Source organism: Oncorhynchus clarkii, chromosome 23, assembly GCF_045791955.1.
Source record: "Oncorhynchus clarkii lewisi isolate Uvic-CL-2024 chromosome 23, UVic_Ocla_1.0, whole genome shotgun sequence".
Taxonomy (NCBI): domain Eukaryota; kingdom Metazoa; phylum Chordata; class Actinopteri; order Salmoniformes; family Salmonidae; genus Oncorhynchus; species Oncorhynchus clarkii.
Genome location: NC_092169.1, coordinates 9,093,106 through 9,118,254, shown reverse-complemented (window position 1 = coordinate 9,118,254; position 25,149 = coordinate 9,093,106). Strand labels below are relative to the sequence as shown.

General features: G+C 43.2%; 1 protein-coding gene across 12 annotated transcripts in view; it reads left to right on the top strand.

Annotated features, from left to right (window-relative positions):
* The window catches only part of LOC139381611 (Golgi-specific brefeldin A-resistance guanine nucleotide exchange factor 1-like), a 115,387-nt gene that overhangs the window by 86,305 nt on the left and 3,933 nt on the right, over nt 1-25,149 (top strand). For 4 of the 12 annotated variants that reach the window (XM_071125268.1, XM_071125264.1, XM_071125269.1 and 1 more), the window contains 28 exons: nt 436-626; nt 735-915; nt 1,154-1,365; nt 1,463-1,561; nt 1,716-1,910; nt 2,158-2,353; nt 2,502-2,639; nt 2,757-2,845; nt 3,055-3,257; nt 3,549-3,672; nt 5,747-5,872; nt 7,286-7,368; nt 7,580-7,816; nt 11,020-11,113; nt 11,200-11,376; nt 11,710-11,774; nt 11,971-12,094; nt 12,215-12,286; nt 12,404-12,498; nt 12,655-12,808; nt 18,973-19,198; nt 19,421-19,578; nt 19,766-20,012; nt 20,747-20,949; nt 22,859-23,009; nt 23,403-23,533; nt 24,588-24,689; nt 24,972-25,085. In XM_071125268.1, the coding sequence (XP_070981369.1) occupies nt 436-626; nt 735-915; nt 1,154-1,365; nt 1,463-1,561; nt 1,716-1,910; nt 2,158-2,353; nt 2,502-2,639; nt 2,757-2,845; nt 3,055-3,257; nt 3,549-3,672; nt 5,747-5,872; nt 7,286-7,368; nt 7,580-7,816; nt 11,020-11,113; nt 11,200-11,376; nt 11,710-11,774; nt 11,971-12,094; nt 12,215-12,286; nt 12,404-12,498; nt 12,655-12,808; nt 18,973-19,198; nt 19,421-19,578; nt 19,766-20,012; nt 20,747-20,949; nt 22,859-23,009; nt 23,403-23,533; nt 24,588-24,689; nt 24,972-25,085 (4,187 nt within the window). The remainder of the gene's footprint in view (nt 1-435; nt 627-734; nt 916-1,153; nt 1,366-1,462; nt 1,562-1,715; nt 1,911-2,157; nt 2,354-2,501; nt 2,640-2,756; nt 2,846-3,054; nt 3,258-3,548; nt 3,673-5,746; nt 5,873-7,285; nt 7,369-7,579; nt 7,817-11,019; nt 11,114-11,199; nt 11,377-11,709; nt 11,775-11,970; nt 12,095-12,214; nt 12,287-12,403; nt 12,499-12,654; nt 12,809-18,972; nt 19,199-19,420; nt 19,579-19,765; nt 20,013-20,746; nt 20,950-22,858; nt 23,010-23,402; nt 23,534-24,587; nt 24,690-24,971; nt 25,086-25,149) is intronic. The other 8 variants (XM_071125273.1, XM_071125267.1, XM_071125274.1 and 5 more) reach the window with 3 other exon arrangements.

Below are 25,149 nucleotides of genomic sequence, written 5' to 3'. Positions count from 1 at the left end.
TTTGTTGTTGAGTTTATGAACATTTTCTTTTCACACATTTTATTGTTTTTTCAGACCGTGTTAGAAACAAGATCGGTGGGATAGACATAGAAGGTATCTAAGGAAGGGCACAGACAGTCGTCCGATACTCGAACCCCTAAGTCGACCGCGTTGTAATAACCGGAAGACAGACAATTGATCAAACATTATCAATGCATGCCCCCCCCCGCCACACATCAATAACAAATGCCTCTTCGGTAAAGAACAGCTTAGAAAATCATATTTGGTCAAAGGGGGCTTCATTGTATGTCTCTATTAAACTTAAACCTCATAGATATATTAACATTTATACTGTCATGCATTTTAAAGCGGAGAGATGAATAGCATGGATAAGTCTAGATGATCTTCAACAAAAAATGCTTATGTAGCTAACACAGGTCTGTGTGTTTCTACCAGGTGGTGTCCCATTCATTGAGCAGGATAATTTGTCTGTCTCAGACAGCGTGGCCTCCTCCATGTCCATCCCCACAGACAGTGGCCTGGACACCTGCTCCAAGGCCACCTCCAGAGAGGACCTGACAGACCTGGACCAGAGCAGCTCTGCCGCCACCACCCCTTCCACAGAGCCTGGACACCTGTACACTCAGGTGGGGGCGACACTGGAATCAGCTATGTTATGTCACTTTTTGCATATTCCTAGTCTTCGTTTGTGCTCATTAATGTTCATACGCTGATGTTTCTGTTTCCCCTGCCAGTCTGAGGGTAGGCAGGTGGAGCATGCCCAGTCAGCCTCGGTGGAGTCCATCCCTGAGGTCCTGGAGGACGGAGAATCTGTGACGGAGCATTCGGACTCAGCCTCATTACATGACATGGACTATGTCAACCCCCGAGGAGTCCGCTTCACACCACAGCAAACACAGAGAGACGGTGAGGATGGTGAGCCATCCCACCACCGCCAGCATTGTTTGGATTTCACCCTTTTCCACTTCGCATTTCACCTTGTGTGTCTCCTTATGTCTCTCTTTATGTCTCATCACGTCTCAACCCATGTCTCACAACTTGTCTCTGCGTGTCTCCTTTTATATCCCGTGTCTCACCCCAACCTGGCGTCTCACCCAAATGATGGCTTTGAATCCTCTCCTAACTGTCATGTTGTATTTTCCTAACCTCCCAGGTGCGGCTCTCATCCCCTACTCCCTGCCCTGTCTGCGGGAGCTCTTCCGCTTCCTCATCTCACTGACCAACACCCATGACCGCCACAACACGGACGCCATGATGCACATGGGCCTGCAGTTGCTGACCGTGGCTCTGGAGGCGGCTCACATCGCCCCCTACCAGTCACTGCTGGGCCTTGTCAAAGACGAGCTCTGCAGACACCTCTTCCAGGTACTGTACACCACAGGTTTGTTCAGGAGGGGAACCTTCAATTGCGTCTGTTCAACACAATACAAGGTAACGACCGTGTTGTTTATTTCTATTTCAGTTGCTAAGTGTGGACCGTATGAACCTGTATGCCGCCTCCATCCGAGCGTGCTTCTTGCTCTTTGAGAGCATGCGAGGACATTTGAAGTTTCAGCTCGAGGTACTTGGGAGTGTTCATCTTCTTTGCATTTGATATTGTCACAAGTGTTCACACACTAATGACTAGTTTGACACAACCACACACAAGCTGAGTCATGTTAAAAACCAGCAGCTGAACAGAGTGACCAACTTAACCACCTTCTCACATTCTGCAGATGTATCTGAAGAAGCTGATGGACATCATCACGTCAGAGAACATGAAGATGCCCTATGAGATGAAGGAGATGGCCCTGGAGGCCCTGGTGCAGCTTTCGAGGATCCCCAGCTTCGTCACCGAGCTCTACATCAATCATGACTGTGACTTCTACTGCTCAAACCTGTTTGAAGACCTCACCAAGCTGCTCTCCAAGGTGGGAACTGATGATGCCTGTTCTCTGGCCACTCACACTCACTTGATGATCACTCCGGAGAGCTTAGGGTTTTGTTTACTTTCTAAAATCTGCATTAGGAGAGTGTCCACTGTCCCGTTCAGTCAAGGCGTAATACTTCATTTGTTTCCTTTTGGTGCACACTGTCACGCTCCATGCTTTTCATTTTCAGGGGAACATTGTTCTCTTTTGTTGATCTATGGTGTGTTTGTGTCATGTTGTCTTGCAGAATGCCTTCCCTGTGTCCGGACAGCTCTACAATACCCACCTCCTTTCACTAGAGGCCCTACTCACTGTGATTGACAGCACTGAGGCCCACTGCCAGGCCAAGGTGCTCAACAGAACCACTCAGCAGGACCACTCAGCAGAAATTGTGTTGGCAGAAGGGGAGTGCTCAACCAACGACCGTACAGACACAACCACGCGTACGCCGATTGCTCTCATACACTTGATATACTTTCTGCTTTGATGGTCTTATACTATAATGGTCTTTGTCCGTCATTTACATTGACAATGGTTGTATCAGATGTGTATTGAGGGTTATTCATTAATGTTTTTCTGATGTGGTTGTAGAAGCGAGCAGGCAGGTGAACAGTGCCAACGGTCAGAATGTTCCAGAGGCTGACAGTGTGCCCCTACCACCTACCAGCGGGCACCTGATGGCAGAGAAGATGAGACTGGGAAGACAAGACCAGGAGGAGACAGAACCAGGTAAGTTTGATTTTACTAACCAGTGGCCAGGTCTCCTCAAGCACTGGGTTAGCATTCAGTTTCATAGACATGAATGAAATTGATTTAATAAGAGTGAAAATTTTATTTTTATTTTAGCTGAGAAGAAAGAACCAAAAAAGCCACATCGCTTCTCGTCTTGTTTACCTGATTCTCAAGAGCTGTTGGACATCAGAAATAAAAAGAAGGTATGTTTTATGATTTTGTTGTGCATCTGTTTTAAATTACTTATGCGTGGCCGTTAATGATGTTTCCACACGTCCTGTAACTCAGACTTTGACATAAACCATGCATTGACAACAATGGCGTTTGAGTCTGCTTGTGGATCTCAAGTTGTGATTCGACCCGCTTTGTGTCGCTAAGATAAAGTGATCATATTTATATTGTACGATTCCAGCTGCTGAACAGCGGCACAGAGCAGTTCAACCAGAAGCCTAAGAAGGGCATCCAGTTTCTGCAGGAGAAGGGTCTCCTCAGCAGCCCCATGGACAACAACGAGGTGGCCCAGTGGCTCCGGGAGAACCCCCGCCTCGACAAGAAGCAGATCGGAGAGTTCATTAGTGACCGCAAATACATGGAGCTACTGGACAGCTTCGTCAAGTAGGAGCCCCAGTCTTCTTCTTATTACCGGGCAGCATGCTGTACAACCAGTTGGATCTGCTCCTTCATTGAATTGTACTGAAGCTTGGCTCGGGTTACTAGTGCAGCAATGAATAGTGAAGCAGTGACGTTTTATTTAGTTGAACCCTAGAAATGGTCTTTAATCCCTAACAATTATAAAATGCAGTACCCAAATGGATATGTATAGCTGAGTAAAAAGACCTGACAGGAAACTGAAGAATATACTTCAGAATATCCATATTAGTGAATTATACTCATTCTCACGTGCAGCACGTTCACCTTCCGAGGGCTGCGTATTGACGAGGCGCTGCGTCTGTATCTGGAGGCCTTCAGACTGCCAGGAGAGGCTCCGGTCATCCATAGACTTTTGGAAACCTTCACAGACACCTGGCATGTAAGTCAGCTGCCTTACCCCCCTTGGAAGACTCTCTTTTTCCTCACACACATGCACAGCGGCACAGGGAGGGACACACTTATTCCATTACAGCAAGGCAATCGTTGCCACCAACTGTCCCTATCATCATGTAATTACGTCCAGTGGAACTGTGACCCTGATCTGAATCAAGGACAGGGACATTAGTCACTCAGGTAATTGGGGGAACAGGATAAAGTTGCAACTGCAAGGCTGACATAACAGAGCCGGCCTGTCTATCAAGGGCAGGGGGACAAAACCAGCAGGGCCACTGGCTGCTCCTTAAATAACCGGAGAGGGTAGTCCTCGTGACCTGGAAAATATTTTATTGTAATGTCTTTTCGTAGTCTCCCTGTCCATACACAATCGCCTTGAATGAGTTCACAGATATTCTTACTGCACACACACGTCTCTTTCCACTATTGAGCAGTTGTGACTGCACTTTCAGCAGGACAAATATAAACTCAGCAAAAAAAGAAAAGTCCTCGCACCTTAACATGTATAAATATTTGTATGAACATAAGATTCAACAACTGAGACATAAACTGAACAAGTTCCACAGACGGGTGACTAACCGAAATGGAATAATGTGTCCCTGAACAAAGGGGGTCAAAAGTAACAGTCAGTATCTGGTGTGGCCACCAGCTGCATTAAGTACTGCAGTGCATCTCCTCATGGATTTGCCAGTTCTTGCTGTGAGATGTTATCCCACTCTTCCACCAAGGAAATCACACACAGAACGAGCAGTATGGATGGTGGCATTATCATGCTGGAGGGTCATATCAGGATGAGCCTGCAGGTAGAGTACCACATGAGGGAGGAGGATCAGATGTCTTCAGATGTCTTCCCTGCGACTGTGGGTTGGTGCCCATAGGCGACGTTGTTGCCGGTGATGTCTGGTGAGGACCTGCCTTACAACAGGCCTACAAGCCCTCAGTCCAGCTTCTCTCAGCCTATTGTGTACAGTCTGAGCACTGATGGAGGGATTGTGCGTTCCTGGTGTAACTCGGGCAGTTGTTGTTGCCATCCTGTAGCTGTCCCGCAGGTGTGATGATTGGATGTATTGATCCTTTGCAGGTGTTGTTACACGTGGTCTGCCACTGCGAGGACGATCAGCTGTCCGTCCTGTCTCCCTGTAGCGCCGTCTTAGGCGTCTCACAGTACGGACATTGCAATTTATTTCCCTGGCCACATCTGCAGTCCTCATACCTCCTTGCAGCATGCCTAAGACATGTTCAGCAGATGAGCAGGGACCCTGGGCATCTTTCTTTTGGTGTTTTTCAGAGTCAGTAGAAAGGCCTCTTTAGTGTTCTAAGTTTTCATAACTGTGACCTTAATTGCCTACCTTCTGTAAGCTGTTAGTGTCTTAACGACCGTTCCACAGGTGCATGTTCATTAATTGTTTATGGTTCATTGAACAAGCATGGGAAACAGTGTTTAAACCCTTCACAGTGAAGATCTGTGAAGTTATTTGGACTTTTACGATTTATCTTTGAAAGACAGGGTCCTGAAAAAGGGACGTTTCTTTTTTTGCTGAGTTTAGATGTGTTGATATGCCCAAAGGTTGTTATATTGATGTGTGTATCTGGAATTCAGCTGTTGATGTGACAAATAAAATTTGATTTGATTTCTACACATGCGCTGAATACAACAGGTACAACCTTATCGTAAAATGCTTACTTACAAGCCCTTAACCAACAATGCAGTATTAACAAAAATGAGTTAAGAAAATATTTACTAAATAAACTTCAACTTAAAATTGTATAAAAAAAAAGTAGCACAAAAATAACAATGAGGCTATACACATGGGGTACAGAGTCTGTGTGCGGGGTTACAGGTTAGTTGAGGTTATTGACGTAATATGTACTTGTAGGTAGGGGTAAAGTGACTAGACATACATAATAAACAGAGCCGGCTTGTCTGTCGAGGGCAGGGGGATACAACCAGCAGGGCCACTGGCTGCTCCTTAAATAACCAGAGAGCGTTGCCCTCGTGACCTGGAAAGTATTTCTATGGACAGAGGGTTATATTAGTGTGTCTTTCCCTGTGTGTGTAGAAAGTGAATGGCTCTCCCTTCATGACCAACGACGCAGGCTTCGCCCTGGCCTATGCTGTCATCATGCTCAACACGGACCAGCACAACAACAATGTGCGCAAGCAGAACATCCCCATGACCATTGAGGTAAACACACACACACTATTTATTTCCCATGAAAACTCGCTCACTATTTTTATATTTAAAATATATTTTATTGATATAAGTGGACTAAGTTACTATTCCTACCAATTTAAGTTTTCTACTACTACAAAACAAAATCTTATCCGATCTTATTTTGTCTTAAGTTGAAATGTTCAGAAATGCACCTATAACCCACATATGTTAGATATGATATGAATCACCTCTTATGAGCGCTTTGTGCCATGCAGCGATGGGTTTCACAAGAGGCCCCTTTTAGACACCCTACATTTAGTATGTTGTGCTGATTCTTCCAGACCCTCTGATGGTCTGAAGAAAGCCGACCTCCAGTAACAGCTGTGCCCAGTGGTGGTCTATGGGATTAGGTCATCCTACTTAGTCAGGGGTGGAAGAAGTGAGGAGGGAGAGAGGACGTGACTGGAGGGGTGGGAGAAGTGAGGGTGTGGGCGAGGATAGGGAGGGGAGGATGGGTGGAGGTGTCCTGGCTCCCTCTCTCTGTGTGAGTGACAGCACCTGAAGACTAAACACAAGTCCCATGGGCAGGGTTCTGAAGAGGCCTATGGTGGGCCATTCTCCCACACAAGACATACCCGATCCTCGGTTGCCATTTGGAATTGTGACCTTAGATAAGAAATTTTAGAGGGCAATGAAATTCCCACTGTTCATTTTACTGACTCTCAGCACAGTATATAACAACACCGTTATTACGGATGAAAGTTCTTACGATGTGACCTCTCCAATTGTCATTGGCAATTGTCAAATGCCATGATACGATACTCTGTGAGGCTCATGGCAATAGTCAAAGATGCTATTGCTCGGAATTATATTCAGCTAGTGCATAGTGCAACAATGTAGCTCTTCAACAAATATGTCCGTGTGGAAACAGCTCTGCTGTCTCTGGCTGTCAGTCCCATGATTACTTGGCAGGTATCACGGCCAGCTGCTTTGTGTCTGTGGAGGCTATTGTTACCGTCGTCTGCTCCACGCCGACCCTGAGCCCTCACTTTGTTTATTTCTCTGTCTGTCCATCCCGCTGCAAAGCATCTCGAGTTTCCCCTCTGGTTTACCTGCCATTAGCCAAAGCACGCAGCCAACCAGGAGCCTTGATTCGATCAGTCAACACACGGTGGATGTGTTTATTTGCTGTGGCTCTTGGCCTCGATCCTGTTTGACTAACACCACACCTAACCGTATTAAGTGACACATACGTTGGTAAAGCTTGGGCCCCTACCCCTTAATTGTTGGATGCTCAATTAGCAAGATCATTGCATGCCAAAGCATTGGATACCAGAGCCAGGCTAGCTGGCAGTGCTCCACAATGATTGGTGTGATGAGGGTGCCCTGATTCCCATATTATCAGTGTTAACTGTCTTTCTTCCCCCCCCCCCCCCCCCCCAGCAATTCAAGAAGAATCTGAAGGGTGTGAATGGAAATACAGACTTTGATCAGGATATGCTGGAGGACATCTACAATGCAATCAAGTAAGCCATAGTCGTATGTAGATCTTATATAGAAATGTTTGTGACACACACAAGATGAAGGTAATCAATCTTAATTTCAAGAGGATGTACTTATTTGTTTCAGCGTTGGCACTTTGACAGTAAGTTATGTCTGGGTTTTTTTTCCATGTCAAACGACCCACCCTAGATTATCAAAGTTGCCTTAGCAATCATGGTATTCTCTGTCGTGTAGGAATGAAGAGATAGTGATGCCAGACGAGCAGTCTGGCCTGGTGAAGGAGAACTATGTATGGAACGTGCTGCTCCACCGGGGGGCCACCTCCGAGGGGGTCTTCCTCCATGTGCCTGCCGGCAGCTACGACCACGACCTGTTCACCATGACTTGGGGGCCCACCATCGCAGCCCTCTCCTACGTCTTCGACAAGAGCCTGGACGACACAATCATCCAGAAGGCCATTGCTGGCTTTAGGTACACTAGGCCTACTCAGATGTGACCGACCGGTCTTATGTATCAACATTTTAAATTGTTTTTTTTTACATTGAATAAAAGTAGAGACTCAGAGATAGAAAATGGTATGTCATACACTACAGTTGGGAAAGTAATTATGCTTTGAAAGTTGATAAACTTGTAATCTCACTTTTGAGAAAATTACCCTTAAATGTTTTGTTACCTACTGGAAGAGCTCTTTGTCTACACCCATTCAGCTTCGTTCACACCTTTAAGCTTTAGCCCCACCGATCTCTTTAAGGATTCACATGTGAGTCTATGTACTAAACAACCAAAGATTTCTAGACTAAAGGCTGGTTGATACTACGGGTGTGTTCGTAAATTTCATCTGGAGTGCCAGAGTGTGCTCTGGGCGTTCATAAACTCAGAGCCTTGCCAGATTGGCCATTTGTAAATTCAGAGCGTTTCGCTCTCGGAGCTTCAGAGCTTTCTGACCTGACAGCAGTTAAGCACCCAAGCTACCTGGTTAACGTTGGCTATCTTGCTAGCTGCTTCCTGACACAAATGAGAGAACAGCTCACTCTGACCATTTTACTTGCCCTGGCAGAGCTGGTTAGGCTATTTTTATGTTATCCAGAGTAGAGGTCGACCGATTAATCAGAATGGCCGATTAATTAGGGACGATTTCAAGTTTTCATAACAATCGGAAATCTGTATTTTTGGACACCGATTTTGACTATTATTATTTATTTATTTACAAATTTATTTAACGAGGCAAGTCAGTTAACACATTCTTATTTTCAATTACGGCCTAGGAACGGTGGGTTAACTGCCTTGTTCAGGGGCAAAACAACAGATTTTTTACCTTGTCAGTTTATGGATTCAATCTTGCAACCTTGCGGTTAACTAGTCCAACGCTCTAACCACCTGCCTCACGAGCAGCCTGCCTGTTACGCAAATTCAGGAAGAAGCCAAGGTAATTTGCAAGCTAGCATTAAACTTATCTTATAAAAAAACAATCAATCAATCATAATCACTAGTTATAACTACACATGGTTGATGATATTACTAGTTTATCTAGCGTGTCCTGCGTTGCATATAATCGATGCGGTGCGCATTCGCGAAAAAGGACTCGTTGCTCCAACGTGTACCTAACCATAAACATCAATGCCTTTCTTAAAATGAATACACAGAAGTATATATTTTTAAACCTGCATATTTAACTAAAAGAAAGGTTAGTAGGCAATATTAACCAGGTGAAATTGTGTCACTTCTCTTGCGTTCATTGCACACAGAGTCAGGGTATATGAAACAGTTTGGGCCGCCTGGCTCATTGCAAACTAATTTGCCAGAATTCTACGTAATTATGACATGACATTGAAGTTTGTGCAATGTAACAGCAATATTTAGACTTAGGGATGCCATCTGTTAAAAAAATACGGAACGGTTCCGTATTTCACTGAAAGAATAAACATTTTGTTTTTTCGAAATTATAGTTTCCGGATTCGACCATATTAATGACCTAAGGCTCGTATTTCTGTGTGTTATTATGTTATAATTAAGTCTATGATTTGATAGAGCAGTCAGACTGAGCGATGGTAGGCACCAGCAGGCTCGTAAGCATTCATTCAAACAGCACTTTCGTGCGTTTTGCCAGCAGCTCTTCCATTGTGCTGTTTATGACTTCAAGCCTATCAACTCCCGCGATTAGGCTGGTGTAACCAATGTGAAATGGCTAGCTAGTTAGCGGGGTACGCGCTAATAGCGTTTCAAACGTCACTCGCTCTGAGACTTGGAGTAGTTGTTCCCCTTGCTCTGCATGGGTAACGCTGCTTTGAGGGTGGCTGTTGTCGATGTGTTCCTGGTTCGAGCCCAGGTAGCGGCGAGGAGAGGGATGGAAGCTATACTGTTACACTGACAATACTAAAATGCCTATAAGAACATCCAATAATCAAAGGTATATGAAATACAAATCGTATAGAGAGAAATAGTCCTATAATTCCTATAATAACTACAACCTAAAACTTCTTACCTGGGAATATTGAAGACTCATGTTAAAAGGAATCACCAGCTTTCATATGTTCTCATGTTCTGAGCAAGGAACTTAAACGTTAGCTTTCTTACATGGCACATATTGCACTTTTACTTTCTTCTCCAACACATTTTTGCATTATTTAAACCAAATTGAACATGTTTCATTATTTATTTGAGGCTAAATAGATTTTATTGACATATTATGTTAAGTTAAAATAAGTGTTCATTCAGTATTGTTGTAATTGTCATTAATACAAATACATTTAAAAAATCGGCCGATTAATCGGTATCGGCTTTTTTTGGTCCTCCAATAATCGGTATCGTCGTTGAAAAATCATAATCGGTCGACCTCTAATCCAGAGTAGAGGTCGACCGAAAGTGTTTTTTCAACGCCGATACCGATTATTGGAGGACCAAGAAAAGTCGATACCGATTAATCGGCTGATTTTTAAGTGTGTGTGTGTGTGTGTGTGTGTGTGTGTATATTTGTAATAATGACAATTACAACAATACTGAATGAACACTTTTATTTTAACTTAATGTAATACGTAAATAAAATAATTTTAGTCTCAAATAAATAGCTAGCCAGTTAGCTAACAGTACACTTTAACTTGAAAGGAAAACAATTTTCTGACAAAATTAGAAAAACGTGTAATATCTGAAAATGTAGCTAGCTAGACTCTCTTACCCGTATACATGGATGGACGCTTCTCCCTCTGTCACGGACGCAATGGTTGCCCTTATTATGAAGATGTAACAGCCTTTTATGTGTTCCCTTTTCGACTCCGTCTGCATACTTGCAATCAGACGCCAACATTTTCTCCATCTCGTTAGCGATCATACTCTATTTATACTGATTTCAAAACTTTTCTGTGGCTAAACCAACTAGGCTCATAATTTAACCATTTTATTCGTATTTACAGATGGCATACAAGTTTGTTATTAAGGCAAATGAAAGTTCACATGTTCCAGACGGCATTTCTGCCAAAAAACGCATTTTGATTTTTAAAAAGTATGTTCAAATGGTTCTCCTGTGAAGTAGTGACGCACGACATACGCCTAGTTTCCTGAAACGAGTCACAAATGGTCCTGGGCCCAGCGATGTGGCTCTGAGGAGATGCTGAAGAAGGATTCCTTGGGGAAGGCAACGAATGAGAGCGAGACTTGATGATCTGTTTCTCTCCTTTTAGGAAATGTGCCATGATATCAGCTCATTATGGATTCAGTGATGTTTTTGATAATTTGATCATCTCCCTCTGCAAGTTTACAACGCTCAGCAGTGAGGTAAGTGCTTAATTTCAAATGTGGGAACCTTTGCATTTCAACTAGTGCAGTATTCTAACTTTTTCCACTGGATGGTTTCAATACAGTCGGTGGAGAACCTGCCCACAGTGTTCGGGAGTAACGGGAAGGCACAGATAGCGGCGAAAACGATGTTCCACCTTGCCCACCGGCACGGTGACATCCTGAGGGAGGGCTGGAAAAACATCATGGACTCCATGCTGCAGCTGTTCAGAGCCGAGCTGCTGCCCAAGGCCATGGTGGAGGTCAGAACTGCTTCTTTATTACTGACAATGGTCAGGGACAGGAGATTTACCTGACCTTGTTGTGATGTAACTAGAAAGGGTGAGCATTTTTTTTCCTGGTCAGGTTACATGGTCAGAAAAAACGAATGGCCTCAATCATGTTTATGAGTACCTTTGGAACATTCAAACCTTCCATTGACTTTTGCTGGATGAAATGGTTCTCTGTTTGAATTTGGAAGACTGCAGACTCTTCTGTAAGACATTATTAATGTTATACTGCCACCTACTGATATTCATCTAGACATGACTTCCTTCTTGAATGTCTGTGGCGTTTGTGTGCTTATGTCCATTCAGGTGGAGGATTTTGTGGAGCCAAATGGAACGATTTCCCTTCAAAGAGAAGAGACACCGTCAAATCGGTAAAAGTCACCTTAAAATCATGTCACATCATATGCTTCCCTCAAATACCAGGCTGAGCTCTTTCACTTAAAAAAAACCTAGAGCTTTTCTGACATTTAAATCCAGTTCCATGTTGTAAAATGGGTGGCTATCATTAAACATTACATGTGTTTTTAAAGTGTTTGACATCTCTATGTCTTCCTCCCTTTCTCCCAGGGGTGAGTCTGCGGTGCTGAGCTTTGTGAACTGGCTGACACTGAGTGGAGCAGAGCAGTCTGGTCAACGTGGGCCCTCTACTGAGAACCAGGAGGCCAAGCAGGCAGCAATGCTCTGTATCAAGGTACCAGAACTACAACACCCATCACACTCATCCAAATTGCTTCTGTTGATAATTTCATATAGTGCATTTAATTGTTTTATTAATAAAAAAACATTTGGGGGGTTGTCACTCCCCCTCCAGCAATGTGACCCAGAGAAGCTGATCACAGAGAGTAAATTCCTGCAGCTGGAGTCTCTACAGGAGCTGATGAAGGTAATCATAACATTACAGGCAAATATTGTCTATGCATTGTCTGAATATTAATTACTAAAATGCAGGGAGTATAAAACGTTCTAGTATTGTTTTCTAAGAGATGTTTCTTGTGGACAGGCCCTGATCTCAGTCACACCTGATGAGGAGACATATGATGAGGAGGATGCTGCGTTCTGCCTGGAGATGCTGCTACGCATAGTCATGGAGAACAGGTACAGCCAGAGGGAAGAAAGGGTAGAATGTTTGCTTTGAGTCAGGGCCAGTGTGTTTTGTCCCACGTCCATTAGGAATGACATCAGTCAAATCATCTGTTTCAACATCGGGCTTTGTTATGCTATCGAGTCCTTATCGTGTGTGTGTGTGTTTAGGGACCGTGTGTCGTGTGTATGGCAGACGGTGCGAGATCACCTGTGCCACCTGTGTGTCCAGGCTACAGAGAGCTGCTTCCTGGTGGAGAGGGCTGTGGTGGGCCTCATCAGACTGGCCATCCGCCTGCTGCGCAGAGAGGACATCAGCTCCCAGGTACACGCACACGAAAGGGGAAACCAAACTATCTAGGAGTGCATCGTTGCATTAACGCAGAAATGATGCAGTGATAGCACTGAGTGATTGGATGATTGGACTGTTGATCCAATGAGTCTTACATCTGATGGGGACACACTCAGCTTTGTTAGGTCAATGTCCTTTAACCATTGCAATTGGTCTTATCTGGCCTAGTCTTAAAAGCTATTAAAAAGGAGGCTTCAATTTGTTGTATAACAAGTCACAAAGGATGCTTCCTGTGATAGTTGTTTGCTGGTGTCAGATGTTTCTCTCAATTGTTGTATTTGCTCGGGCATCAAGGCACACAATGAACTACCTTACAGTCTGTGTTGATCAGTGGGACAGTTTGATTATCCAGGTTTTAACTGGTCTAATCTTTTTTTCCAAGAGGGACCTGGTTTCTTGATGCCCTGGCCTGTAACCTCAATAGTGTTTATTATGTGACTGTCCTATTGACCTTGAACTGCTATATCATTACAGCTTCTCTTGATTGCTTGTACACTTTTCTCAGTATTATTTAAAAAAATAAAAATGGAATGTGATCTACTTTAAAACCTATGGAAAACCAAATAACTCACCGGAAAACACTTTCCTGTCTAGTTATGGACTAATTATGCAAAGGTAGTTTACAGGTTGGTGGTACAAATATAATATTATGCGAGTTATTGTTATTTAACGTGGAAAAAAGACAACACAATTCAAATACAAATTGTGTCACTTGCTTCGTAAACGACAGGTGTAGACTAACTGTGAAATGCTTACCTATGGGCCCTTCCCAACAATGCAGAAAACAATGAAATACCTAAATAATAATAGGGGGGAGAAAAAAAATAGTAACACAAGGAGTAAATACACAATGAGCAATGATAGCATGCAGTACGAGTCAAAAGTTTAGACACCTACTCATTCAAGGGTTTTTGTTTATTTGTACTATTTTCTACGTTGTAGAATAATAGTGAAGACATCAAAACTATGAAATAATACATATGGAATCATGTAGTGTTACTACACTTCAAAGTAGCCACCCCTTTGCCTTGATGACAGCTTTGCACACTTTTGTCATGCTTTTCAATTAACAGGTGTGCCTTGATAAAAGTTAATTTGTGGAATTTCTTTCCTTAATGGGTTTGAGCCAATCAGTTGTGTTGTGACAAGATGGGGTTGGTATACAGAAGATAGCCCTATTTGGTAAATGCCATATTATGGCAAGAACAGCTCAAATTAGCAAAGAGAAACGACAGTCCATCATTACTTTAAGACATGAAGGTCAGTCAATCTGAAAATTGTCAGGTACTTTGAAAGTTTCTTCATGTGCAGTTGCAAAAACCATCAATCGCTATGATGAAACTGGCTCTTATGAGGACTAACATAGGAAAGGAAAACCCAGAGTTCATTAGAGTTAACTGCACCTCAGAAATTGCAACCCAAATAAATGTTTCACAGAGTTCAAGTAACAGACCTACATCTCAACATCAACTGTTCAGAGGAGACTGTGTGAATCAGGCCTTCATGGTCGAATTGCTGCAAAGAAACCACCAATAAAGGACATCAATAATAAGAGGAGACTTGCTTGGGCCAAGAAACACGAGCAATGAACATTAGACGGGTGGAAATCTGTCCTTTGGTCTGATGTGTCCAAATTTGAGATTTTTGGTTCCAACCGCCACATCTTTGTGAGACGCAGAGTAGTTGAACGGATGATCTCCACATGTGTGGTTCCCACAGTGAAGCATGGAGGAGGTGTGATGGTGCTTTGCTGGTGACACTGTCTGTGACTTACTTAATAATTACTTACTTAATTCAAGGCACACTTAACCAGCATGGCTACCACAGTATTCTGCAGCGATATGCCGTCCCATCTGGTTTGCGCTTAAGTGGGACTATCATTGGTTTTTCAACATACAATGACCCAACACCTCCAGGCTGTATAAGGACTATTTGACAAAGAAGGAAAGTGATGGAGTGCTGCATCAGATTACCTGGCCTCCACAATCACCCGACCTCAACCCAATTGAGATGGTTTGGGATGAGTTGGACCACAGAGTGAATGAAAAGCAGCCAACAAGTGCTCAGCATATGTGAGAACTCCTTCAAGACTGTTGGAAAATCATTGCAGGTGAAGCTGGTAGAGAGAATGCCAAGTGTGTGCAAAGCTGTCATCAAGGCAACGGTTGGCTTCTTTGAATAATCAAGCATTTTGATTTGACACTTTTTTTGGTTACTACATGATTCCATGTGTTATTTCATCGTTTTGATGTCTTCACTATTATTCTACAATGCAGAAAATAGTAAAACTTAAGAAAAGAAAAACTTTTGACTGGTACTGTACATGGGGTACCAGTACTGAGTTGATGTGCAGGGGTATGAGGAAATTGAGGTAGATACACTGAAAAAAACTATAAACGCAACATGTAAGGTGTTGGTCCCATGTTTCATGAGCTGAAATAAAATATCCTAGAAATGTTCCAAAAAGCTTATTTCTATCAAATTGTGTGCACAAATTTGTTTACATCCCTGATAGTGAGCATTTATCCTTTGCCAAGATAATCCATCCGCCTGACAGGTGGGGCGGCAGGGTAGCCTAGTGGTTAGAGCGTTGGACTAGCAGCCAAAAGGATGCAAGTTCAAATCCCCGAGCTGACAAGGTACAAATCTGTCGTTCTGCCCCTGAACACTGTTCCTAGGCCGTCATTGAAAATAAGAATTTGTTCTTAACTGACTAGCCTAGTTAAATAAAGGTATAAAAAATAAATACAAAATTACACGTGGACCTTGTGCTTGGGACAATAAAAGGCCACTGTAAAATGTGCAGTTTTGTCACACAACATGCAACAGATGTCTGAAGTTTTGAGGGAGTGTGCAATTGGCATTCTGTCTGCAGGAATGTCCAACAGAGCTGTTGCCAGAGAATTTAATGTTCATTTTTCAACCATAAGCCGTATCCAACATTGTTTTAGAGAATTTGGCAGGACGTCCAACCGGCCTCACAACCAAAGACCACATGTAACCACGCTAGCCCAGGACCTTCACATACAGCTCCTTCACCTGCAGGATCGATCGCCTGAGACCAGCCACCCAGACAGCTGATGAAACTCTAGGTTTGCACAACCAAAGAATTTCTGCACAAACTGTCAGAAACCATTTCCGGTTAGCTCATCTGCGTGCTTGTCATCCTCACCAAGGTTTTGACCTGACTGCAGTTCGGCTTCGTAATCGACATCAGTGGGAAAATGCTCACCTTTGATGGCCACTGGAACACTGGAAAAGTGTGCTCTTCATGGATGAATCCCGGTTTTAACATTACCGGGCAGATGACATATGCAAGGCATCGAGTGGGCGAGCGGTTTGCTGATGTCAACGTTGTGAACAGAGTTTGAACACAATTGCATTTTATCAATGGCAATTTGAATGCACAGAGATACCATGATGAGATCCTGAGGCCCATTGTTGTGCCATTCACTGAAAATGTCTCAGTTCTTCCATGACCTGCATCCTCACCAGATGCTCAGATGACACTCATAGGACATCATGTTACACAATACATGTATGTTTTGTTCAATAAAGTGCATGTTTATATCCAGAAATCTCAGTTTACATTGGCGCATTGCGTTCAGAAATGTTTTGCTTCCAAAACATCCAGTGATTTTGCATAGAGCCACATCAATTTACATAAATACTCATAATAAACATTGTTAAAAGATACAAGTGTTATTCACATAATTAGAGATAGACTTCTACTTAATGCAACCGCTGTGTCAGATTTCAAAAAAACTTAACGGAAAAATCAAACCATGCAATAATCTGAGTACGGCGACAAACAAGCCAAGGAGATATCCGCCATGTTGGAGTCAACAGAAGTCAGAAATAGCATTATAAATATTCGCTTACCTTTGATCTTCATCAGAATGCACTCCCAGGAATCCCAGTTCCACAATAAATGTTTGATTTGTTCGATAAAGTTAATCATTTATGTCCAAATTCCTCCTTGTTGTTCACGCGTTCAGCCCAGTAATCCAACTTCATGACGCGCGATCACTAGTTGCAGACGAAAAGTTCCGTTACAGTCCGTAGAAACATGTCAAACGATGTGTAGAATCAATCTTTAGGATGTTTTTAACATAAATCTTAATGTTCCAACCGGAGAATTCCTTTGTCTTCAGAAATGCAATGGAACGCGAGCTAACTCTCACGTGAATGAGCGTCACGAGCTTGTGGCACTCTGCCAGACCACTGACTCAAAGAGCCCTTATTTAGCCCCTCCTTTATAGTAGAAGCATCAAACAAGGTTCTAAAGACTGTTGACATCTAGTGGAAGCATTGGGAAGTGCAATTTGACCCCATAGACACTGTTTTCAATAGGCGTTGAAAAACTACATAAGCTTTGAAAACCGCTAATAAGCGTTGAAAAACTACAAACCTCAGATTTCCCACTTCCTGGTTGGATTTTTCTCAGGTTTTCGCCTGCCATATGAGTTCTGTTATACTCACAGACATCATTCAAACAGTTTTAGAAACTTCAGAGTGTTTTCTATCTATACTAATAATATGCATATATTAGCAACTGGAACTGAGTAGCAGGCAGTTTACTCTGGGAACGCTTTTCATCCAAATGTGAAAATGCTGCCCCCTATCCCAAACAGGTTAACTTTTTGTCCTGAAAACAAAGTGTTATGCTTGGGGCAAATTCAATACAACTCAGTACTGAGTACCACTCTCCAAATGTTCAAGCATAGTGGTGGCAGCATCATGTTATGAGTAGGCTTGTAATCGTTAAGGACTGGGGAGTTTTTCAGGATAGAAAAATAAACTAGATAAGCACAAGCAATAACCTGGTCTCCCTGATACTTGGAGACGAATTCACCTTTCAGCAGGACAATAACCTAAAACACACAAGGCCAAATGTACACTGGAGTTGCTTACCAAGAAGACAGTGAATGTTCCTGAAAATCTATGGCAAGACCTGAATGTTTTTCTACCAGTGATTAACAACCCATTTTCATAGAGCTTGAAGAATTTTGTAAAGAGTAATGGCCAAATGTTGAACAATCCACGTGTGGAAAGGGCTTAGAGACTTACCCAGAAAGACTCACAGCTGTAATCGCTGCTAAAGGTGCTTCTTCAAAGTATTGACTCAGGGGTGTGAATACTTATGCAAATTGGATATTTCTGTATTTCATTTTAAATACATTTGCAAAAATGTCTACACGTGTTTTCGCTTTCATTATGGGGGTATTGTGTGTAGATGAGTGAGATTTTTTTGAATGTAATCCTTTTTGAATTCAGGATGTAACACAACCAAATGTGGAATAAGTCGAGGAGTATGAATACTTTTTGAAGGCTCTGTACTGTATGTGTGGGTAGAGTCCAGTGTGTGGGTGTGCATAGTCAAAAAGTGTTAGTACAAAAATGGTCAATGCAGATAGTTTACCAAATAGCTATCCAGACTATTTAGTAGTCTTATGGCTTGTGCTTGTGGGTAGAAGTTGTTCAGGAGCCTTTTGGTCCCAGATTTAGTGCTCCGGTACCATTTGCCGAGTCTATGACTTTGGTGGCTGGAGTCTGACCATTTTTAGGGCCTTCCTCTGACACCACCTGGTATAGAGGTCCAATTGATTTGTGTCTTATGTAGAGCGTTGTCTACGGTTTAGCAAAAAGTGTCTTGTGATTCAGAGTTGCGTCTGATTAGCAAAAGAAGTGTTCCGCATTTGCATTTAGTGTGAAAAGGATGAGAAATTACTAACTGTTGTGCAAGAGAGGTTATTGTTTTGGTCATGTGGATCCCAGTTTCCTTCAGTGTTCAAGCAAATGGAGCACTATCTTTCGCTCCCCTTTCTCAAGCTTATCTCTAACCCAGATGGACATTGTTACGGTAAACTAATAGTGTATTCTTCTTCCTTTTGCTTCCCCACAACGTATTTGTCACAAATCTTACATTTGTTCGTCTAATCTTCTTGTCTCTTCAAACGTGCAGTGAGACCTAGCAGAACTGTGAGACCTAAAACTGTCTTTATATAAATTGAACTTTGTTTGTAAGGAACATACTTTACTTCCCTAATCGGTGAGATTGAGGTTGCAGCCATTTCAAGCAGTTGGTCTTTTAAAGTAACCGCGTCCCCTTAACCCCTCTACCACCGCATCTCTAGGTGCTGCTGTCCCTGCGTCTCCTGTTGATGATGAAACCACACGTCCTGGCCCGGGTTAGCCGGGAGGTGGCCTATGGCCTCCATGAGCTGCTTAAGACCAACGCTGCCAACATCCACTGCACAGACGACTGGTTCACCCTTTTCGCCCTAATCGAGTGCATCGGGGCCGGGATCAAACCCCCCGCCTCCTTCAAGGTCACCTCCACTACCCCAGACATCGACACAGGTCAGCCTTTAACTTACTTACACACACCATCACGTGGAATGGTAGGCTACATTGTTGGCCTTAGCTGAGAAAAAAATCTACACGTTTATGGTCAATTGTATTGACTTTATACAAACAGCTCAGCTGTTTTATTACGGGGGCACACATCCACACTTTTAAGTGGTGAGTTTTTATGTCTGGTAAACTGTGGTTTTCATTTCCCGTTTCCACCTTTTGTTCCAGGTGCCCAGTCGGACAGTGAGCTGTCGTTCCACAACCTCAGTGAGGTGAGTCTGGACCGGGGGTACACGTCAGACTCTGAGATCTACACAGAGCATGGAAAGTCCAGGATGCCCCGCTCTGTCACTGACGTGGACGTGACTAGCAGCGGATGGCTGGTGGTATGAGCCCCCACCCACACACACTTCCATGTCACATGCACACGCTTTTATTTTAAGTGCTCAGACGATCAATTCCAGAGATCTTCATAGCATTGAGAGTAATAGTGCAACTTGTGTTCTCTTTTGTCATATCAATGTCAGTGCCTCAACATACGGCACATCTCACACAGTGTGTTTATATTTGCAGGTTGGGAAAGACGACCTGGACATCAGCAAGGTAGCAGCTTCTGGGTCCAAGACCCTGCTAAACCCTCTAGTGAACCAGTACAGCCTGTCCCTGGGTCAAGACATGGGTTTCCACGACACCAAGTCTCTCATCAAGTGTGTGGAGTCCCTCTCCTTCATAGTACGAGACGCTGCACATGTCACCCCCGAGAACTTTGAGCTGTGTGTCAAGGCCATCCGGGTGTTTGTGGAGGCCAGCCTAAACGGAGGTATGGCTTTCTGTTGACTGACATATATACTTGTTTGAGGTTCATTTTGTATTCTGTCTTTTTCCAACGTTTTTTTTCCAAATGTTTTTAGTTTTTTCATAACAACTAGAAATCTTCCAACAATGAATTCAGCATTGTATTTGCCTTTCTTTCCATCAATGCTGTTTTCCAAGCTAAAACATGTCATCAAACTATGCTTGAGTAATTTAAGCTTTGACAGTTTGCCATTTTTGGTGGTTAGTCTCAAAACTCTTTGGAAGGGGATCCAAAGGCATGCCTATAGAGTGACTAACCTGCTTCCTCCACACCAACCTTCTAATTGAGGACTGTATCACTTGACTTCCCTTCTCCCCAGCAACAGCAGTCTGTTAGTGATCTAGATTGATTTGATTTGATCTAGAAAAGACTAAAGTCAAGCCGGGATTACAGTGCTGTCAACACGGCTTTCTTTACACACTTAATAATCAAGTTTGGTCGATCAAGGACCTCAGTTAAGTGCAGCGCTTATCTATATGGGAAGCTAATGGAAACCGCACATCCCTGAAACCTGCTATTACTCAAAGTTGATATAGCCTTTTGTTGCCTGGTTTAACATAAAAGGAATGCATTTTTTCCCAATCGCTAAGTCATACCCGTCAAAATATGACATCTATAGAAATATAAATTAAGATAATTATTCCGGATATATTTGTAACAATGGCTAAAACTGTCTCTCCATCTCCACTGACCTACAGGCTACAGGACCTATGAGAAGAAGAAGAACCACAAGTACGACTCCCAGAAGTCCCGTGTGAGGAGGAAGCCCCGGGACAAGGAAGGTGCGTCACGCCGCGCCAAGGCCTCCAGCCAGAGGCCTTCCCGTTCCCATAGCGATGACGAGGAAGACGAGGGAGTCCCTGCCAGCTACCACACGGTGTCATTACAGGTTAGTCAGGACGTAAGTACCACAGCCCTCTTTCCCTTCTACCTTGGTCTCTGTGCTGCTCAGGGGCTCTGTTCAGTTGGATGAAATGTTCAGAACTATATGACAGACAATCATGTCTGTTCTATACAATATAATTATCTCTCTGAACGTTCTGTAACGTTGTGCCCTCCTGAATAAGCCCCAGGTTTGCTCTCAGCTGTGGGGTGGAGGTGGGGTTGCGGGGAAAGGTGGGTATTTTGGGAGATTTCAGCTGTCTTTTCTCTCTCTGCATACTCAATTGAGACTGAGGCTGAGTGACAGACTATGGTTGTCATAGCAATTAAGCGATGTTGTGGCGGTGTTTAATCCTATTCTGTGACGATACCACTATCGCAATATTTTTCCTTTGGCAACAATTCGAAAAAAGCAGACCAAGCTCTTTGGTCTGTTGAAAACCTGCTGTATGTAAAATATTGTAAATGTGACTCTGGATGACAACATAATGATGTTTGTTTTCCAAAATTAAATGTTGTTTCCTTGCCACGGCACTAACGAGTATCGCGATACTGGTATCATCCCGGCCCTATATGAGTGAGTCAAAGTTACGTGATCTGTCAGCAATAATTGCCATCTCTTTTCAGAACTATTTTGGCACGAATCAGGTATTCATGCTCAGACGACTGACACTAATATTAACCTCTTGCCTTGCCTATTTTACAAGTGCACTGTCTTGAAAGGGCTGAAATGTGAAATATCAATACTCGTTGATGAAGCTATTCAATTGCTTGAAAAGGTCCATTAGTATTATTATTGTTAGATATTTAGGTCCGTATAAGGTTGCAAAGAGATGGAATATTACCACTAACTTTAGGGATTTTGGAAACGTTAAAGGCTTTTAGGGGATCTTCATAGCATGTAAAAGATGTTGAATACCATCGCTGTTTAACATGAGTGAAAAAAAGTCAATAGTTGAAAGAGTGGCAGAGTTAATTTCTTATTATGACATATCTTTTTTTATGCCTCATTAATTATGGCGTTGTCTCCTGAACCATGAGGTGAAACTCAAGGGACCAATGGACACGGATATAAAGAAATATGAATACATTTAACAATAAATTGCTAAAGTTTCCATTAGATTTGTTTTGTCCCCCAAAAATGTATTTGGTAAATTACCAGAAGTTTTGCAAACCTAGGTCTGTGTAACATGGCTGAAATAATGTAGACATGGAAAACACTGTTGCATGGAAATATTTACCTTCCAATGCTATGGTCTTGTCCTCTTCTCCATCAGTCTATCAAAATTACATACATATCAATACTCTTTTATCACACACCCAAATATATTGCTTGGATTACAATAAAGTAATGAAAGGGGCATACTTAGTCAGTTGTACAACTGAATGCATTCAACTGAAATGTGTCTTCCGTATTTGAATCAGAGAGGTGCGGGGGGCTGCCTTAATCGACATCCACGTCTTCGGCGCCTGGGGAACAATGGGTTAACTGCCTTGCTCAGGGGCAGAGCAGATTTTTACTGTGTCAGCTCAGGGATTCGATCCAGCAACCTTTCGATTACTGGCCCAACGCACTAACCACTTAAGATGGTTAGCTTACCTACTTAAGCTGCATTTAGACAGGCGGCACAATTCTGATCTTTTTTTTCCACTAATTGGTCTTTTGAACCAATCACATCAGATCTTTTCATATTATATCGTTTTCAGAGCTGATCTGATTGGTCAAAGACCAATTGGTGGGGAAAAATATCATAATTGGGCTGCCTGTCTAAACACAGCCATAGAAATGTAAATATTCTGTAGTATATGTCTTGGATCCAGCAAGACAAAACAGACATTAAGTCATACATTCATGTTTTAGAATCAAGCTGTGATTAGATTAGCAATGACCACATTGACATGGAGTTCCGTGTTTCCCCCTGGTTCAGCTGTTAGATCTGATGCACACGCTGCATACGAGGGCCTCCAGCATCTACAGCTCCTGGGCAGAGGAGCAGCGCCGCCTGGAGCCAGTAGGGAAGAAGATTGAGGCCGACTCCCAGACACTGTGGACCAGCTGCTGGTGCCCACTGCTCCAAGGTCAGAGACTTTATCCCCATTGCTATCATTATAACCTATTTAAATAAAGGCACCTCTAAACTGTGTTTAATAAACACAATTTATCATTGTTTCTTAGTCATTGGAGGAATGTTTTCAGTGTCAATGTGTGTTATTGTGTGAAGCCAAATGCACATTTCCTGTTTTCATGGACAAGGTTTTCACATGTTTATATTTTTTTGCTAATACTGGAACTGATAACTAATATTTGGAGAGTCATCTAAATATAAGCTTGAAGGTAAAAAGAACTCCCTAGGTCCCCTTAATTCACTGGTGACCCCTGAGAGAAGGGACTTAATGAACTCAGTGATCTTGTTCTCGTTCCCCTATAGCCAGTCTTAGCTCAAGTATCCATTCATTGTGTGAACCCTATAGGGATAGCCTGGCTGTGCTGTGACGCCAGGAGGCTGGTGCGAATGCAGGCCCTGACCTACCTCCAGAGGGCACTGTTGGTCCATGACCTGCAGACACTAGATGCTGTGGAGTGGGAGTCCTGCTTTAACAAGGTGAGAGGAGGATGCTGAACAGCATTTTCCACATTCTAGGAGGACCACTGGAAATTGGTGTGCGTATGGGGAATAGAGGGGTCACAAGAATTTGCTGCTGAATGGTTCCTCTGAAAATAGACGATTCATTAGAAGAGTAGGCACTTGGGGCCAAATCCTAGCTTCTATGGCAAATAAGTATTATGGGAAATACAGTGCCTTCAGAAAGTATTCAAACTCCTTGACTTTTACCCCCAAAAAATTATGTTACAACCTTATTCTAGAATGTATTAAATATTTTTTTTCCCTCAGCAATATACACACAATGCCTCATTTAAAGACAAAGCGAAAACAGGTTGTTAGACATTTTTGCAAATGTATATAAATAAAAAAAATGTAAGATTCTCTGGTCTGATGATATCAAGATTGAGCTCTTTGGCCCGACCGAATTCCAAGCGTCACATCTGGAGGAAACCTGGCACCATCCATACGGTGAAGCATGGTGATGGCAGCATCGTGCTTTAGGGATGTTTTTCAGCGGCAGGTACTTGGAGACTAGTCAGGATCGAGGGAAAGATGAACGGAGCAAAGTACAGATCTTTGATGAAAACCTATTCAGGACCTCAGACTGGGGAGAAGGTTCAAATTCCAACAGGACAACAACCCTAAAGCACACAGCCAAGACAACGCAGGAGTAGCTTCGGGACAAGTCTCTGAATGGCCTTGAGTGGCCCAGCCAGAACCCAGACTTGAACCCAATCAAACATCTCTGGAGAGACCTGAAAATAGCTGTGCAGCAACACTCCCCATCCTACCTGACAGAGCTTGAGAGGATATGCAGAGAAGAATGAGATAAACTCCCCAAATAAAGGTGTGCCAACCTTGATGTGTCATACCCAAAAAGACTTGAGGCTGTAATCGCTGCCAAAGGTGCAGAATATGGCTGTAACGTAACAAAATGTGGAAAAGTAAAGTGGTCTGAATACATTCTGAATGCACTGTGTGGTCTGTCTGTCTAATCTGAGCGTTGTCAGTGTTAACTGTGTTTTAAGTACTGTGTACTGTGTGCTCCCAGGTGCTGTTCCCCCTGCTGACCAAGCTTCTGGACAATATTAGCCCTGCAGACGTGTGTGGCATGGAGGAGACCAGGATGAGGGCTTGCACCCTGCTGTCAAAGGTCAGTTCAGTCAACACACAACAGGCATCCATTTCAAAGTGTGAAATCTGATATTTTGTCAGACTGTGTTCAGACCACAGGTTTAGACTCTCCTACAACTGTCTGTTGCCTTTGGGGGGTTCTTTTTTGTTGTTGAGAAATTGCCATAATTTGCTAAATCCTTCCACTGTCTAGCACTTCTCATCTGCCTGAACAGCGATAGTATAATATGCTGTGTGCCTGTCTACCCATGCCATCTCTGCATATCTCACTGTTGCTCTCCATTGCTCTGCTCTCCCCTAGGTGTTCCTGCAGCACCTCTCTCCCCTGTTGTCTCTGTCCACCTTCGCTGCCCTGTGGCTCACCATCCTGGACTTCATGGACAAGTACATGCACGCTGGCTCCAGTGACCTGCTGGTAAGCATGCCTGCTGTCACACAGTAGCACATGTCAATTTCAACTCCTATTAGCGCAGGTGCTT